Source organism: Dasypus novemcinctus, chromosome 10 (genome assembly GCF_030445035.2).
Source record: "Dasypus novemcinctus isolate mDasNov1 chromosome 10, mDasNov1.1.hap2, whole genome shotgun sequence".
In the NCBI taxonomy this organism is placed as follows: domain Eukaryota; kingdom Metazoa; phylum Chordata; class Mammalia; order Cingulata; family Dasypodidae; genus Dasypus; species Dasypus novemcinctus.
Genome location: NC_080682.1, coordinates 108,856,775 through 108,872,739, shown reverse-complemented (window position 1 = coordinate 108,872,739; position 15,965 = coordinate 108,856,775). Strand labels below are relative to the sequence as shown.

Sequence of the window (15,965 nt, the reverse complement as noted above, 5' to 3'; positions counted from 1 at the left end):
ATCGAGATTATCATGTGCTTTTCTCCCTTTGATTTGTTAATGTGGTATATTACGTTAATTGATTTTCTTATGTTGAACCAGCTGTGCATACCAGGAATAAAACCCACTTGATCATCACCTCTTATTTTTGTCCCACCCCCCCTTTTTTTTTACCTTTTTAGTTACCCCTTCTGATAGTCTTCACTTCCTCACTCTCCTACAAGCCCCTCTCTCTTGTCTTGTCTCTTTTGGCTGCAGAACTCCCTTTGGTATTACCTGCCTATCTGGATTCTTTTTATGAACTCTTAGTTTTTGTTTATCTGTGAATATTTTAAGCTGTCATATTTGAAGGAAAGTTTGCCAGATAAAGAATTCTTGGTTGGGAGTTTTTTTCTTTCAGTACTGTAATTATATTATACTACTGTCTTCTTACCCTTTCTCTTCTTGGTTTCTGAAGAGAAATCTGCAGTAAGTCTTATTGGACATCTCTTGTATGTGATGTTTTGCTTTTCCCTTGCTGCATTCAGAATTTTCTCCTTATCTTTGGCATTCTGCATTTTACGTGTCTTGGGGTAGTTCTATTTGGACTTATTCTAATTGGAGAATGCTGTGCTTTCTGGACACGTATATTTATGTCTTTCCAAAGAGTTGAGAAATTCTTGGCCATTATTTCCTCAAATATACTTCTATCAAGATTTCAAGGTGGCGGACTTGGCCCAGTGGTTAGGGCGTCAGTCTACCACATGGGAGGTCCGTGGTTCAAACCTTGGGCCTCCTTGACCCATGTGGAGCTGGCTCATGCGCAGTGCTGATGCGCACAAGGAGTGCCCTGCCACGCAGGGGTGTCCCCCGCGTAGGGGAGCCCCACACGCAAGGAGTGCGCCCTGTAAGGAGAGTCGCCCAGCATGAAAAAAAGTGCAGCCTGCCCAGGAATGGCGCCACACACACACAGAGCTGACACAACAAGATGATGCAACAAAAAGAAACACAGATTCCCGTGCCACTGACAACAACAGAAGCGGACAAAGAAGACGACGCAGCAAATAGACACAGAGAACAGACAACCGGGATGGGGTGGGGGGGAAGGGAAAATAAATAATCTTAAAAAAAAAAAAAAGATTTCAAAATTTTTCTTCTTTGTGCTCATTCATTGTCTTCTTAATGTTTTTTTTATATACCAGGGTCAGGGATTGAACCTGGAACCTTGTATGTGGTAGGCTGGTGCTCAACCACTTGATCTACACTGGCTCCTTCTTAATGTCTTTTATTTCTTTAATGATGTTGTCCTTCAACTCAATGATTTGATTTAGGAGATTTGTATGAACCTCATTTATTAGCTGTTCCAAATCCTATGTCTCATCTGGAGCTTTGATTTGTTCCTCTGCCTGAGTCATATCATCTTTTTTCTTTGTATGGTTTGTAATTGTTTGCTGATGTCTAGGCATCTGATTCTGATGCTGAGTTTACTACGGTTTTCAGTTTCTCTTTTGCCTAGGGATACACTGTTAAGTAGCTGTGTGCTACCACTGTTCTTTGATCCTTGGTTCAACTTTTTCTATATATTTAGCATTGCCCCTGTTAACTGCTCAAACCAGGGCTAATGACCCCGTAATCAGGTGCAGTCCAGTTTCCAAGGGCCTTGGAGAAGGTGGCAGTAAAGGCACCTGCTTGCCTCTTTATTATTTTTTCTTTTTCATGCACTTTTCTGGTCTTGCCAGCAGATGGTGATCTTGGGCAGCCCTCTCAGCTCAGACCCCAGGTGCTAGGGGCAGAATGCATTCAGCTTAAATCCTCCGGCAGGTGGACAGTGCAGATGCCATGTCCTCAGGGCTGGCCAAACCTCACAAACAAACTTTCTCAGAGCTGTTATCCACCCTTGACCAGCCACATCCACGCTCCCTCTGCCTCTTCAGCAACCAGCTCAGAGCAGTAGGGAGGGTGTCTGAGAAAGCAAATTACCTTTAGCTGCCTACCTGCTCACCCCTCCAATGCAGCAGACCAAGTTTACCAGGCAAAATCTGAATTTGCTCTAGACTGTGCCCCTCCCTCTCCCCTGTCTTGGGGAGAAGGACACCTGCAACCCCCTCAGTTCACAGCCACTGTAGTCTGCAGACTCTGCTCAGTATGTGGGTGGAAGGGTTGCCTGATGCTGCTTTTGCAGCTCTACTCACTGGATTTTTTAGCCAGCTGAGACTCCTTTCCTTCACCCCTCTCTCTTCTGGGTGGGGCTATGGGGGGGGGTGTCTCACTTCCCCCTGGTGTCCTGAGCCCCAGAGCAGCCTTCCAGACCCACTCTGCCTGACCTCTAGCTATTTTTTTCTGGGAGAGAAGTGATCCCTCTGCCTCTGTAATCCTCTATCGTCCTTGCCTTGACCTCTAGGTGATTTTTTAAGGCATATTTCATTTTTGAAAGCTATAGCTAGAGATGATAGCTAGTTACTAATGTTCTGTATTTCTTTTTATGGTTTAGAGTTTACTATCTAGTGTCCTTTTTTTTTTTTTTTAAGTACTGGGAATTGAACTTGGGACCGCATACATGCGAAGCATGTATTCAACCACTAAGCTACACCAGCTCCACTAGTGTTCTTTTAGTTCAACCTGAAGCATTTCTTGTAGAGCAGGATTTCTGGTAATGAACTCTTTCAACTTCGTTTATCTATAAATGTCTTAATTTCTCATTACTTTTTGAAAGATAATTTTGCTGGATATAGAATTCTTGGTTGACAGTTTTCTTCTTAAGGGTGTTAAAACATGTCATACCACTGTTTTCTGACCTCCATGGTTTCTGATTGATTGGGGATCCCTTGTGTGTGGCTAGTTGCTTCTTTCTTGCTGCTTTCAAAATCCCCTCGTCTTTGGGTTTTTTACAATTTTGCTATAATTGTCTTGGTGTAGATCTCTTAGAGTCTGCCCTCCTTGGAGTTCATCGAGCATCCTGCAGGTATATATTCATGTTTGTCCATCAGATTGGGGAAGTCTTTGGAAATTATTTCTTCAAAAAATTTTTTTGCCTCTCTCTCATACTTCTGGGACAATAATAATTCATATGTTGGTATACTTGATGACGTCCCACAGTCCTTCAGGCTCTGATAATTTTTATTCACTGTTTTTTCTTTGTGATCCTCACACCAGATAATTTCAATGGTCTTGTCTTTAGGTTTACCCTCCTTTTACTCATTCATATTTGTTGTTGAAGCTGTCAAATGAGTTTTTTCATTTCAATTACAGTACTTTGCAGCTCCTAAATTTCTATTTAGTTCTTTATTTTTAAAGATATTTAGATTATATAACTGTTACATAAAAAATATAGGGAATTTCCATATGCCCCACTCCCTAGCTCTCCCACATTTTCTCACATTAACAACATCCTTCATTGTACATTTGTTGCAACTGATGAACACATTTTGGGGCATTGCTGCTAAGCGTGGATTAGAGTTTTACATGGTAGTTTACCTCTCTCTCACACATTTTTGTAAGTTATTGTAAGTTATATAATGGCCTGTATCTGTCACTGCAATGTCATTCACGATAATTCAAAAGTCCCCAAAATGCCCCCAAATTACACCTATTTTTCCCTCTCCCTCCCATCAGAACCCCCAGTGGTCACTGCTTCCACATCAATGATAAAAGTCTGTCCATTGCTAGAATCACAATAAGTCTACAGTAGAATAACAGTAAGTCTACTCTAGTCCATTGTTCCTTCCCCAGTCCTGAAGATTTTGGGATGGTGATGCCTACTCTGCCTCTAACTGAGAGGGGGCTTAGATCCCATGGGGCAGATGGATGGGTCTATCTTGTTTGCAGTTGCAGACTCTCTCTGTTCATTGGGATGGTTGCTGTCCATTATCATCTCCTTGTTAGTTGTCCTTGGTGAGTCCAATGAACTGGAGAGTAAGTGTTGCAACTTGTTAAGATTCAGGACCCAACTGGTACATGGACAGCCCAAAGATTTAATTCTCTTGGACTTATATCAACTCTAGTACTCACTATAGGTTCAAATACAAGGAGCAGAAGAGCCATATGTAGGGAAACCACAACTGAGTCCAACTCTGTCATACTGGGGAGCATAAATTCCAAAGTAGGGCCCACTGGCAGTGTGCCAAAATCCTGAGCTATCTGCCCTGACTATAGTGTCTAGATGTCTACAGAGCCCTCAGGAGCCCCGGTATGTGAGGTAATTTTTACTTTGGCAATCAATGGAATCCTGCTGAGACGTGCATAAACATAAACTCTGGAATGACCTCCCAATCACTTTGAAGTTTCTTAGCCATATAAACTCATTTGTCTTTACCCTATCCCCCTTTTTGTCAAGGTCTTTTTCCAGTTGCAATGCTAGTTGGTGCTTGGTAGTGCCAGGGAGGCTCATCCCTGGGAGTTGTGTCCTGTGCTGCGGGGAAGGTAATGCATATATATGCTGAGTTTGGCTTAGAGAGAGGCCACACTTGAGCACCAAGGAGGCTCTCAGGAGGTAACTCTCGGGCACCCTATAACACTAGGTTAAGTTTTAGTTTCAAAAGTAAAGGTTCATGAGTACAGTCATCACTATTAAGGGACTGTCAATGGTCCATCCTCCTTCAGTAGTCATTGCCCCTGTACTCAGGGGATTCTTGCTGTCCTGTCAGAGAATGTGGCAGAGCTCCCCAGGATGGGAATTCAATATTCTTTTGGTTATTGTGTGAAACTCCACCACTGTGTCAATGCCCCATGAACACTTGAACATAACATAACATAACATGCGTTATAGGTATGTCCCAGGTAAACCTCCTTCCATGCATCCCCCATATCTGACACCCCACATCAATGAACCTCTCCTGTCACAGTTGTAACCCTTCTGTGATCCAAAACTTTTTTCAAAATTGAAGCCAACAAAATAACCAAATACAATTAATAAGAAAATGATATAATAATGGTAGTTTAAAAAATAACAAGTACAAAATTCATTAAAAGTTTGAAATAAAAAATATATAAAATAAAAAAATTTTTTGACATTATGTCTTTCATCACTGTAAGATCTGTTTTATTGTATGTATAGTGACATTTTCCTCTGTTTATTCCCCCAGTGTCTTATGTTTTTCATTTTGTCTTCAAAGAAGCTTTAGGTTACAGAAAAGTCACATAGAGAATATAGATGATTCCCATATACCCAACATCCTCCCCCTTTTCCCCTTTCTCCTGTTAATAACATATTGCATGTGGATGGTACATTTGTTACAATTGATGTACAATATTGAGACATTGCTACTAATTAGTCAATGACTTACATTATGGTTTACATTTTGGACTGTACACTTTTATAGATTTTGATGAAGTTTAACATGGTCTGTATCTATCATTGCAAGATCATGCAGAACAATTTCATTACCCCCAAAATGCCCCATGTTGCATCTATTCTATTCCTCCCTTCCTCTTCCCTTGGGACCCACGGTAACCACCAAGATGAACTCATTGAAGGACAAGATTCTTAGTTACTTGCAATAGCACTGAAGGTTTGACATACTGGCCTGTTCTTCCCTATAGGGCACTGCCTATGGTCTCAAGAGACTCCCACTCCTCTATATGAGATCATAGTAGGACTCCCCACTGATACAACACACTATGACAAAATGAACACCACACACTCCTTAGAAGTCTGCCCCAGATGCGCCCTGTCCCGCATGTCCCCTACATTCAACACCTTAAACTGTAACCTTCCCTGCCATATTTGCCAAAAAACATTTAGTTCTTTTCTATAATTTCTGTCTCTTTATTTTGTTCACACATTTTACTAATTTCCTTTAGTTCTTTGTATATGGATTCCTCTAGTTCCTGGAACATATTTAAGACAATTTATTTAAACACTTTGACTAATAGTTTCAATATATGAGCTTTTTGTATGTACAGTCTCTGGCAATACATGGTTTCTGGCAAATTTCTGGTATGGGTCATACTTTTCTATTTCTTAGAAATATTACTGCAATATTTTGTTGTAAACTGGACATTCTGAGTATTATGTGTTGTTATAAATCTGGAAATCTAGTTCTCTCACTCCTCTGGGATTGCCAAACTGTTTTTGTTGTTGTTGAGTACTGACTTTTTGAAGTGGTCAATTTGTGTTTTTTTCAAAACTATGTTATGCTCCTAAATAGGAAATGGAAAGAGAAATAGGAAAAAAAATAGGTACTGCCTCTTTAAGACTCTTTTGCCTGAGGGGAGTTGGAACAAGGCTACCCTCAGAGCTGGCCCCAACCAGCCAACTAAAGTAGCTAATCGAAAGCAGTGATTCCCCTGGATTTTGGATGACTAAGTCTTTAAAACTCACCCTGGCACCACAAACTACATCAGGAGCCTAGGCTGCAGTCCCTGCTGCTGTCTGCCACATGGTAGTCCTTTCATGAAGGGTGAAATTCACCAGTATTCACTACAATTTATCAGTCCTTTCCTCCAGTTCCTCCCTGAGTCTTGCAGTGTTCCACTAGACACTAGAGTTTCAAAATAGTTGATCCGGACATTTCCAGCCAGTTTAATAGTTGTTTTGGTAGAGGGATTGATTCCTGGAGCTTCCTACTCTGCCATCTTTCCACAATTCTCCTCTGGAAATAGGGAGCAAGTTTTCTTAAGTGACGTTTTCTTAAGATCTTTTTATTATAGATCCAAAGCCACATTTCCAACTGATTTTATCAGTATTAAAATTGACATTTTGATTTCTATTAATCTGTCTTTTGTATCCTCTCTCAAATGGTTCCAAATGTCGGGGGAAAGAGGGATACTAATATTTATTAGGTATCCTCAGACCTTAATTAGACTTAAAAAATTATATCTTATAATAATTTAAAATGTAATAGCCCATGGCTAGGCAAATAAAACAATGGAATAGAATAGGGAGTGTGGAAACAAATATATATCAGGGAACTTGGGATATGAAAGAGATGACATTATCAATCAGTAGGCTCTTCAATAAATGGGAAAACTGGCTACCCTTTCTGAACAAAGGTCATTTAGAGATTAATTCTAATCCTGTGGATTGCCTCTTCTTTATTTTAGATTATTTACTATTTATATTATAAAACTCTTCATGAATAATATAGTTTCCAACTGGATCACAAATTCTTGGAGCACAGGGCTTGAGTCATACTCTTGTTATCCTCCAGGGTGCCTATCACAGAGCTTTATACAGAGGCAGTGCTTAATAAATGCCTGCCAGTTTACTTTTGCCATTTTGAGGATCATATGGGACATAAGCACATATTGAACAAAAAAAAAGACACCTCAAAGTAAAGATGGACCATAGATGTTGTTTACTTTATTATCCTTAAGGTCTATCCTTACGGCACAGAAGAAAAGGAAACCGATCTTGCATGTGCGTCCCCACAAATAGTTTCATTTTATCCTCACAACACTCTGGTGAGGTGGGCAGGGCAGGGATTACAGAGAGGTAGGACTTTAAGTTCACGCAGCAGTTTAGAAAAAGACCTGTGTTCAGAAGCCAGTGCTTTTTGTAAGATATCATGCTGTTCTCAGTTCTAACTCCAATGCCCTGATTTTCATTCACAGTATGCTGCAAATTATTGCCCATCACCCAAGGATTTAAAATTAAAGAATCACTAAGTGGCTAGCGGCAACAGCTTTCCATTTATTTAAGTCAACTGAATATATCTAATATCTTCTTTTTTTTTTTTCCTGAGGTACTGGGTTCAGGGATAGAAGCCAGGACTTCACACACAAGAAGCCGGTGTGCAACCACTGAGCCACATTGACTTCCTAGATGATGTCTTCTTCTATCAGGTTTTCCCTTCTTTCTCTTTTTTTAAAATGGCCATGCCATGCTACTTTTTTTTTTTCTTTCTTTGGGAGAGTCTAAGTTTAAAACAATCATGCATACTATACAGGATTCTCATATATTGCCCCATCACCAACACCTTACATTGTTTTGACACATTTGTTACAACTGATGAAAAGAAATCATCATTAATGTTACTGCTATCTATAGTCCAGATTATATTTCGTGTATTTTTCTCACAAATCATTCTATTAGTAACACTATGTATTAGTATTGTATATTTGTTATAGTCTATGAAAGGGGTGAAAGGAAAACATTATCAGTCAGTTGGTATGTCTTAAGTGCTTATAACAATATAAAATGTAAGGAACACAATTTTCTTGAGTTATAAAAATTTTTAGAAATAGCATCTCGTATTACATAAACATGTAATTCATCATGATCAAATAAGGCTTATTTCCAAAAACCAAAATTGATTCAACACTGAGACCCAGAGTTAGGGAAGGCTCATCCTCTAGATACTTTATCATGTCAACTTTATTGTCTCACAGGTAGACCCAGTTCTATCTCATTCCCTTATTCTTCTGTCATGCACTTTTATTGATACTTTTTAGGGCTTGTATTGATAAGAGGTAGATTGACTGTGAAGCCAGGAAATTACAAGGGAACCCTATTAGGGTAGAAGATAAACAACCAGGATATACTCTTTAAAAGTTATATAAATTCTTTTTTAAAAAGATTTATTTATTTATTTCTCTCCTCTCACCCCCCTATTGTCTGCTCTCTGTGTCCATTTGCTGTGTGTTCTTCTGTGTCTGCTTGTATTCTCATTAGGCAGCTCCCGGGAACCGATCCTGGGACCTTCCGGAGTGGGAGAGAGGTGATCATTCTCTTACACCACCTCAGCTCCCTGATCTTCTGCATCTCTTATTATCTCTTCTCTGTGTGTCTTTTTGTTGCATCATCTTGCTGCGCCAGCACTCCTGTGCGGGGCAGTACTCCTGTATAGGGCAGTATTCTGCACAGGCCAGCACTCTGTGTGGGCTACCTCGCCACACGGGCCAGCTTGCCTTCACCAGGAGGCCCTGAGCATCGAACCTTGGACCTCATATGGTAGATGGGAGCCCAATTGCTTGAGCCACATCTGCTTCTCAATAAATTCTTAACAAAATACGTTTTAAAGAAAAAAAGTCTATCCGAAAAAAAAAAGTCTTATCCTGACAAAGCAGCAGCTTGTTCTCACTGTAAAATAGGCTGGTCTCAGACTAGGTCTTGACTACCTCCCTTACTTTTTGTTTCCTTTCTTCCCATAATTCTCATGAGCCTCTCATGCTCATTTTATAGCTATGTCCTTAGCCTCATGTCTCCCTTACATGTATCAGTATCTGTCTCAGCAACACACTCACGAATTCCTTGCCCAGTCAATCCCATTAATGTTCAAACAACACCCTCAACTCCTGAGGGAGTTTCACTCTCCTTAGCTAGACTGGAGCTTAGATCTACACAAGAATGATGCAGCTGTTTTTTTTCTTTCAGATACCTTATTACAGAAGAAAACCCAGAAGACAGGTATGTAGCAACGTGGAAGTTTCTCAGGATCATTATTCACATTACAGTTTCTGGTTATCAGAGATAAAGATACTTACCACCTGACCATTAGTCCATGTTCCATGAAGTTTTTCAGGTTGGGAAGGGTTTGCCTCAAGTCTGGAGTCCCTAGTCCATGTTGATATCTCAGCTGCAAAGACGGGTAATACAGAATTAAAAAAGAAATTCTGGAAATTACTAGGCAATGCTTTAGAAAAATGATCCAAACAGTAAGTTTTTGAAATCTAAAAGAGGAAACGTGACTGTAAGATCCCAATCAATATCACCAGCCACACCACTGAGCTGATATTTAAAGTAGCCTCTTCATCTATTGCTCCCTTGTCACCTAAACTTGGAGAAGACTAAGAATGACTAACTGTAGAATTGGGATTTTTAGAAGATCCTTGTACCTATCTTTCTTTTCCATTCCGGACTCTGGTAGAGTCTGACATTATGCTGATGCTCAATGTTTACTGAATAAATAAAAAGCAAGTTACTTTGACAGAGGCTATGCTTTATCCTTCTCTTGAATCTCTAACTTTTGTCTTTGTCTAGAACCAGAGCACAGAGCTGTGGAGGTAGTATGAGGAAACCACTGGCATGTGAGCTAGATTTGTCCTTAATTTATTTCTGTCAGTGGTTGGTTTTCTAAAAGAAAAAATGTCCTTCTTTTTACCTTGGATAAATGCTAACTGCTTTACCTTAACCTCTTTTCTGTCTATTTCTTGACCTCTTTTCACTCTCTGAATACCATTTGTTTCCTTGACTGACAGTAATATAGAACAGAGGTAAATATATGTTTATTTCTTAACCTCTTTTCACTCTCTGAATACCATTTGCTTCCTTGGCTGACAGTAATATAGAACAGAGGTAAATATATGTTTGAATGCATACATATGCTCACACATATAACATCAAATAAACATTAAGTGTACAACATAATCCTGTATAAATATTATTTTTCAAGTGGGATAATGTATATAAAGAAACCACATTGTAAACTGTATACTGGTTTGCAAATGGGAAGAGCCATCAGAATTAAGATTTTACTTTTCCAGAACTTAAATTGAAAAGTGGTCAAGTCAAACTTTTAAATAATTTCTCTTCTGGAAATATAAAACTACCAACAACAAGAAAAAAAAAGAAAGTTAGCTTTCTTTTATTTGTGTGTAGTACTCAACTGGTTTTTTGCAGGTGACATGTAACAGAAAAAAAGTTCACTCTCCTTAATACTGAGTGTTCTAAGAAAAATCCCAAAACCTAATTGTGTCTCTCAAATGGTCTGAACACACATATAATGTAACTAGCTGAAACAAAGAATGTTAAAGCTAAAAGGTATCTTGAATATTATTTAAGCCAATTCCTTCCTTTTGCAGATGGCGAAAATGAAGCCCAGAAAGGGGCAGTAAATTCTCCAGGGTTACATGTTTCAGTGGTAAAGATATTATTAGCCAGGCCCTCCGTTTCAAAAACCATGATATGCCACGATCTACCCCAATGCGAAAGGAAAATTGGCAAAAATACTCAAGAAGGCAGAGGGAAAATATTCTTTTCCTTTTTCAAAGTTACCTTGGTGACCTAAATCACCTCTTGAGATTTGGTGACCTTGAATTATAAGATCCACTCCATATTAAATGACATCATTTCTTGTATTAACATAAAAACATTTTTTCCATACACTGATAAAAGCAAAATGGCTGATATCCCAATATGACATTCCTGAATTCATTGTTTCAATAAAAGAGTGAAATTGTTTACACATGGGCATAGAAATTTCACCTGTGATTCATATGGAAAAATATTAAATATCAAATAACCATATTGAAATAACACCAAACTCTGTGTCTCCGAGCCAGTACATAGTCAATTGCCTGCCTCAGGCTTCACAATAGAAGGTGGGTCTTGAATTCTTTTCAGAGACCACAATGAAAATTTCTCTCCACATCTGATTTCTACCAAAAAAGGAAAATGTGGGAATTTCAACTCAGGTCTTAACTCTTCATTTGCTGCATAGCACTAATATTTTTTATCATGAAATCTTAGGATGTTATAGCTTAAAGAGATTCTGGAAATCATCTTTTCCCAATCTCCTTTCTTTTACAAATGAAGAAACTAAGGATCAGTAAGGCAAGCTTCTTGCCGAAATTCAGAGACAAGGGATAGAGTCAAGGCTAGAACCTCTTGATAACTGTTCCACATTCTTTCTACTATATCAATATTTTAACACATAGATCTAAAAAACAAAAACAAATGAACAAAATTTATTATAATGTACACGTACTGTTTTAAAAAATCTAAATAACTGTAAGGCTTAATTTAATTAAAAACAGCAGCTTTGCGCTTCACAAGCAACCACTTTTAATGATCTCTTTTTTATTTCTAAACAGTATGCTTTTATTAGTATTGATTGTTCTTCCCCTATGATCCTAATTTAGCTTTCATACCACTCCTCTCACACTTTTTATCTTCTCTTCCACACATTATCTGTTGACTTTTATTAAAGAATGAGTATTTAACTCTCTCCTCTCCCACACATACCTCCCTTCCTCATCCTCTCAATATATTCAATATCACATTTTTAATTAAGTCAATACTTAGTGCTTACCTTATTACACTTCCGTAACACTGTTCAGTTTATCCATGAAATACACAATTCCTTTCTTGTACTTTTTATTTCCTGAAGTGATAATGGTCAGTTTTTCTATGTATCTATCACTATGTATCTATCACTAGATCCTCCTCAAACTCTGAAAATCCTTCTCAGTATGAATAAATACACCATGTAATCCATCAAGTCCATTTCCTGTCTTGGAGATATATTTCCTGAAGCTGTCCTCCCTCCGCTCCATTCTGAACTGGCTGCTCTCTAGGCCTGTTGTTGCACTGTTATCTTCCTAGAACTTTCCCTCAACATCACCCTGGGAATGTTGTTTACTTCTCTTCTATATAGGAGCTGTTGTTTCCTAGATCTCGTGTCTTCTTGATTTACTGCCTCATCTTGGTAGATTATATCCTGCAATATCTTTCTGGGAAAGGGTAGCATGGAAAGTATCTTTTTGACACCTTGAATATTTGAAAATATTTTTATTCAATGTCCACTTGGTTTGCCTGGATATAGACTGGAATTTCTAAAGCACTGCTTCACTATCTTTTAACTTTGCATACAGCAGTTCAGAACCTGATAACATTTTGATTCCTGTTCCTTTGTGTATGAGCTAATTCTTCTTTCTGAAAGCTTTTAGGATTTTCTTCTTTAACCCCAGTGTTCTGAAATTTTACAGTGACAAGCCTTCCTTTGGATCTTTTTTCATTTACCATACTGGGCATCTAATAAGCCCTTTCAAGATGAAAATGCTTATCCCCAAATTCTTCTCCTTCTTTCTACTTCTTTCCTTCCTCCCTTCCTCCCTTCTGCCCTCCTACCCTTCCTCCTCCTCCTCAGTTCTATTTCCTCTACCACCACGACCACCACCACCGCCACCATCACACTTCTTCTCCCACATCCCCCTCCTCTCCATCTTCAATTTGTTACCTTTAAGTTTCTTTTCCAGTTTCTTTTGGACTCTCCTCACCTTCCCCATATTAGAGGCTTTCCCTTTAATGTCTACTAATCTTTGGTTGTCAGTTATTTTTTTGAATGAGACTCTAAAAACCTGATCCCAAAGTCTATACATTGGCAATACTTTCTGGCTGGTAGGTTTCACTGTAGGATGAGTGGACAAAGATCAAGCCCTTTCCATGGGGACATGTCACCCCCAGTAGCTCTCATTGTTGGAACTATTTATTTTTTTCCAGGGGGAATCCTCTAATCTTCTGTCTGGTGGTAAAATCTGGAACCTATTTTGAGAGTAAAGTAGGAGAAGGGAATTGGAGTACTCATTTTTGGTATGTCAGACTTTTACTTAGTCCTCTTGTTTTTTAGTTATGCTCCTTCTTGCCCCAGTATACCAGATACTGTAATCCTAGAGTTCAGAGCTTCTTGGGTTCATTTTTTTCTCCCATTGGGGTGTGGGTGTTGGGAGAAAGAGAACTGAGAGTATTCCTTCTCTTTCTATAGACTTTCAACTATTTTCAGCCCTACTCCTTACCCCTGCACTATGTGAGGTAACTGGTGCCTCTAAATCCCAAGCCCTTCTGGAGTTTTATGGTTTGCATTATATCGCTCTTGAAGTGTTTAAGTTTCAGCTTTCTCCATTCTGGCATACCAGTTTATCATTTTTATTTATGCAATTAAAAAAAAAATCTGTCAACTCTATCACTTGGTGTTGTTCCTTCTCCTATCCAATTTTAAATTATTTTCTTTATTAGTAGCATTTTAACAGGGAACTAAAATAAATGAGTATATTCAATTTGTTTACCATGAAGTTTCCTACATATACAAAAAATAGTTTTTCAATATTGACTAACAACCCTCCCTACAGCCTTTTACATACTAACTACTACTCTGGCAAAAAGTTCCCTTTGCTGTTTCCAAGTCTCTTTTTTAGGCATCCTATAGCTGGTCATATTCTATCTACTCTCAAAGAGCCACCTCAAGTTCCATTTCCTGTAGGAAGCTTTCTAATTATTCCAGGATAAAAGGGCATTTTATCCCTATCCCCAAATCCCTTCTTAAACCACCTTTCTATTAGTTCTCTTTTGAAAGCCTTAACATTAAGTATTTGAAAAAGTACTTGATAAAATTTGTTCAATTAATAAGTTACATAAATGCAGAATGAGAGGCATCATGACACAGTCAAATTACATGGACTTAAAGTAAAAAAGGAAGAACATGAGAGCCACTCACTGGGTAGGAAACAGTTTAACTTTTTATCTTATTTTCCTCTCTCACTTCTCTTTCTATATGCACCTCTCCTAAAAATATATCTGAATCCTTACCCGCCCAAGGCTGATTCCGCAATTTAAATTCTGGATCTCATCCCTTCCAGTGTCACCAGGGACTTTGTGCCATCAATTATTACCTCTGCCACCCTCCCCCATATATTCAGTTTTGCCTTCTCTACTAGCTCTTCAATTCTTTTTTATGTTTAAGGGAAGGGAGATATCTCAAAACTTTCTTTTTTTTTTTTATTTTTATTTTTTTAATATTTATTATTATTTTTAAATTACATTAAAAAAATATATATGAGGTCCCATTCAACCCCACCGCCCCCGCCCCCCACTCCCCCCACAGCAACACTCTCTCCCATCATCGTGATACATCCATTGCACCTGGTAAGTTCATCTCTGAGCATCACTGCACCCCATAGTCAATGGTCCACATCATAGCCCAGACTCTCTCACGTTCCATCCAGTGGGCCCTGGGGGGATCTACAGTGTCCCGTAATTGTCCGTGAAGCACTATCCAGGACAACTCCACGTCCCGAAAACGCCTCCACCTCTCATCTCTTCCTCCCGTTCCCCACACCCAGCAGCCCCCATGGCTACCGTTCCCACACCCATTCCACATTTTCTCTGTGGACATTGGATTGGTTGTGTCCATTGCACACCTATGTCAAGTGAGGGCTTAGATTCCACATGGGTACTGGATGCACTCTTCCCGCTTCTAGTTGTAGACACTCTAGGCTCCATGTTGTGGTGGTTGACCTTCTTCAACTCCATGTTAGCTGAGTGGAGTAAGTCCAATAAGTCAAAGTGTAGGAGCTGAAGTCTGTTGAGGCTCTGGGCCTGGGTGTCATATTATCAGTCCAGAGATTCAAATCCCCTACATATATCTTAAACCCAGCACCAACTACAATTCCAATAAAGTAGCATGCAAGTCTTGTGAAAAGAGATCCCCTCTGAGTCCATTTCCATCACACAGAAACACCAGCTCCAAAGAAGGGCCATCTGTCATGGCAGTGAACCCCTTCTGCCATGACCATAGAACCCGTGGGTCTCTTTATCCCTCAAAAGAACCAATACCTGGGGTTGTATCTACCTTATCTGTCTCTTAGACTCTGTTCAGTTGTACATAGGGGTATTCCTTCTGACAACCTCCAGACTCTTTTTTAGAGACTCACAGCCTTATAATCTCATTTCTCCTTTCCATTTCCCCCTTACATTAGGTCAAACCGCTTCCCGAAGTCATGTTATTATATGTAGACAGGTATATTCTGCTGTTCCGCATTGAATCTTTAATTCAAGGTCATTTTCTAGTTGCTTCTTCAGCTGGTATGTGGTAGTGATCCCTCGGTGCCAGGGAGGCTCATCCCCGGGTGTCGTGTCCCACGCTGGGGGGAATGCATCACATCTATACGCTGAGTTTGGCTGTGAGAGTGGCCAAAACTTTCTTTCTCATCATAAAATGGAATATCATTGATATGACATTATAGCCCTTAATGAGATGCTTATTAAAAATAGGGTTTAATCATTTTTAAAAACCAAAAACCCACAACTTTCTTCCTCAATCTTGCATAGCCCTTCTAGCTTCTTTTCCCAACTTTTTCTCTTCACAGTCAAGCTTCTTCAAAGAGCTCTTCACTGACTATTCCCTTACCTCCTATTTGCTGTCCTTAATCCTAGCTAATCTGATTTCTACCCTAACTACTATAATGAAATTGATCTCATCAGGCATTGATGACCCCTGCTGAGCTCAGCATAAATGAGTGACTAGGTATTTAATAAATATTTTTCCATTAATTAGTCAAATAAATGCAGTATG

General features: G+C 39.1%; 1 protein-coding gene across 4 annotated transcripts in view; it reads right to left on the bottom strand.

Annotated features, from left to right (window-relative positions):
• Window positions 1-15,965, bottom strand: part of UVRAG (UV radiation resistance associated) — a 402,827-nt gene that overhangs the window by 85,291 nt on the left and 301,571 nt on the right. For all 4 annotated transcript variants that reach the window (XM_058305983.1, XM_058305987.2, XM_058305985.2 and 1 more), the window contains one exon: window positions 9,382-9,473. In XM_058305983.1, coding sequence (XP_058161966.1) covers window positions 9,382-9,473 — 92 coding nt within the window. The remainder of the gene's footprint in view (window positions 1-9,381; window positions 9,474-15,965) is intronic.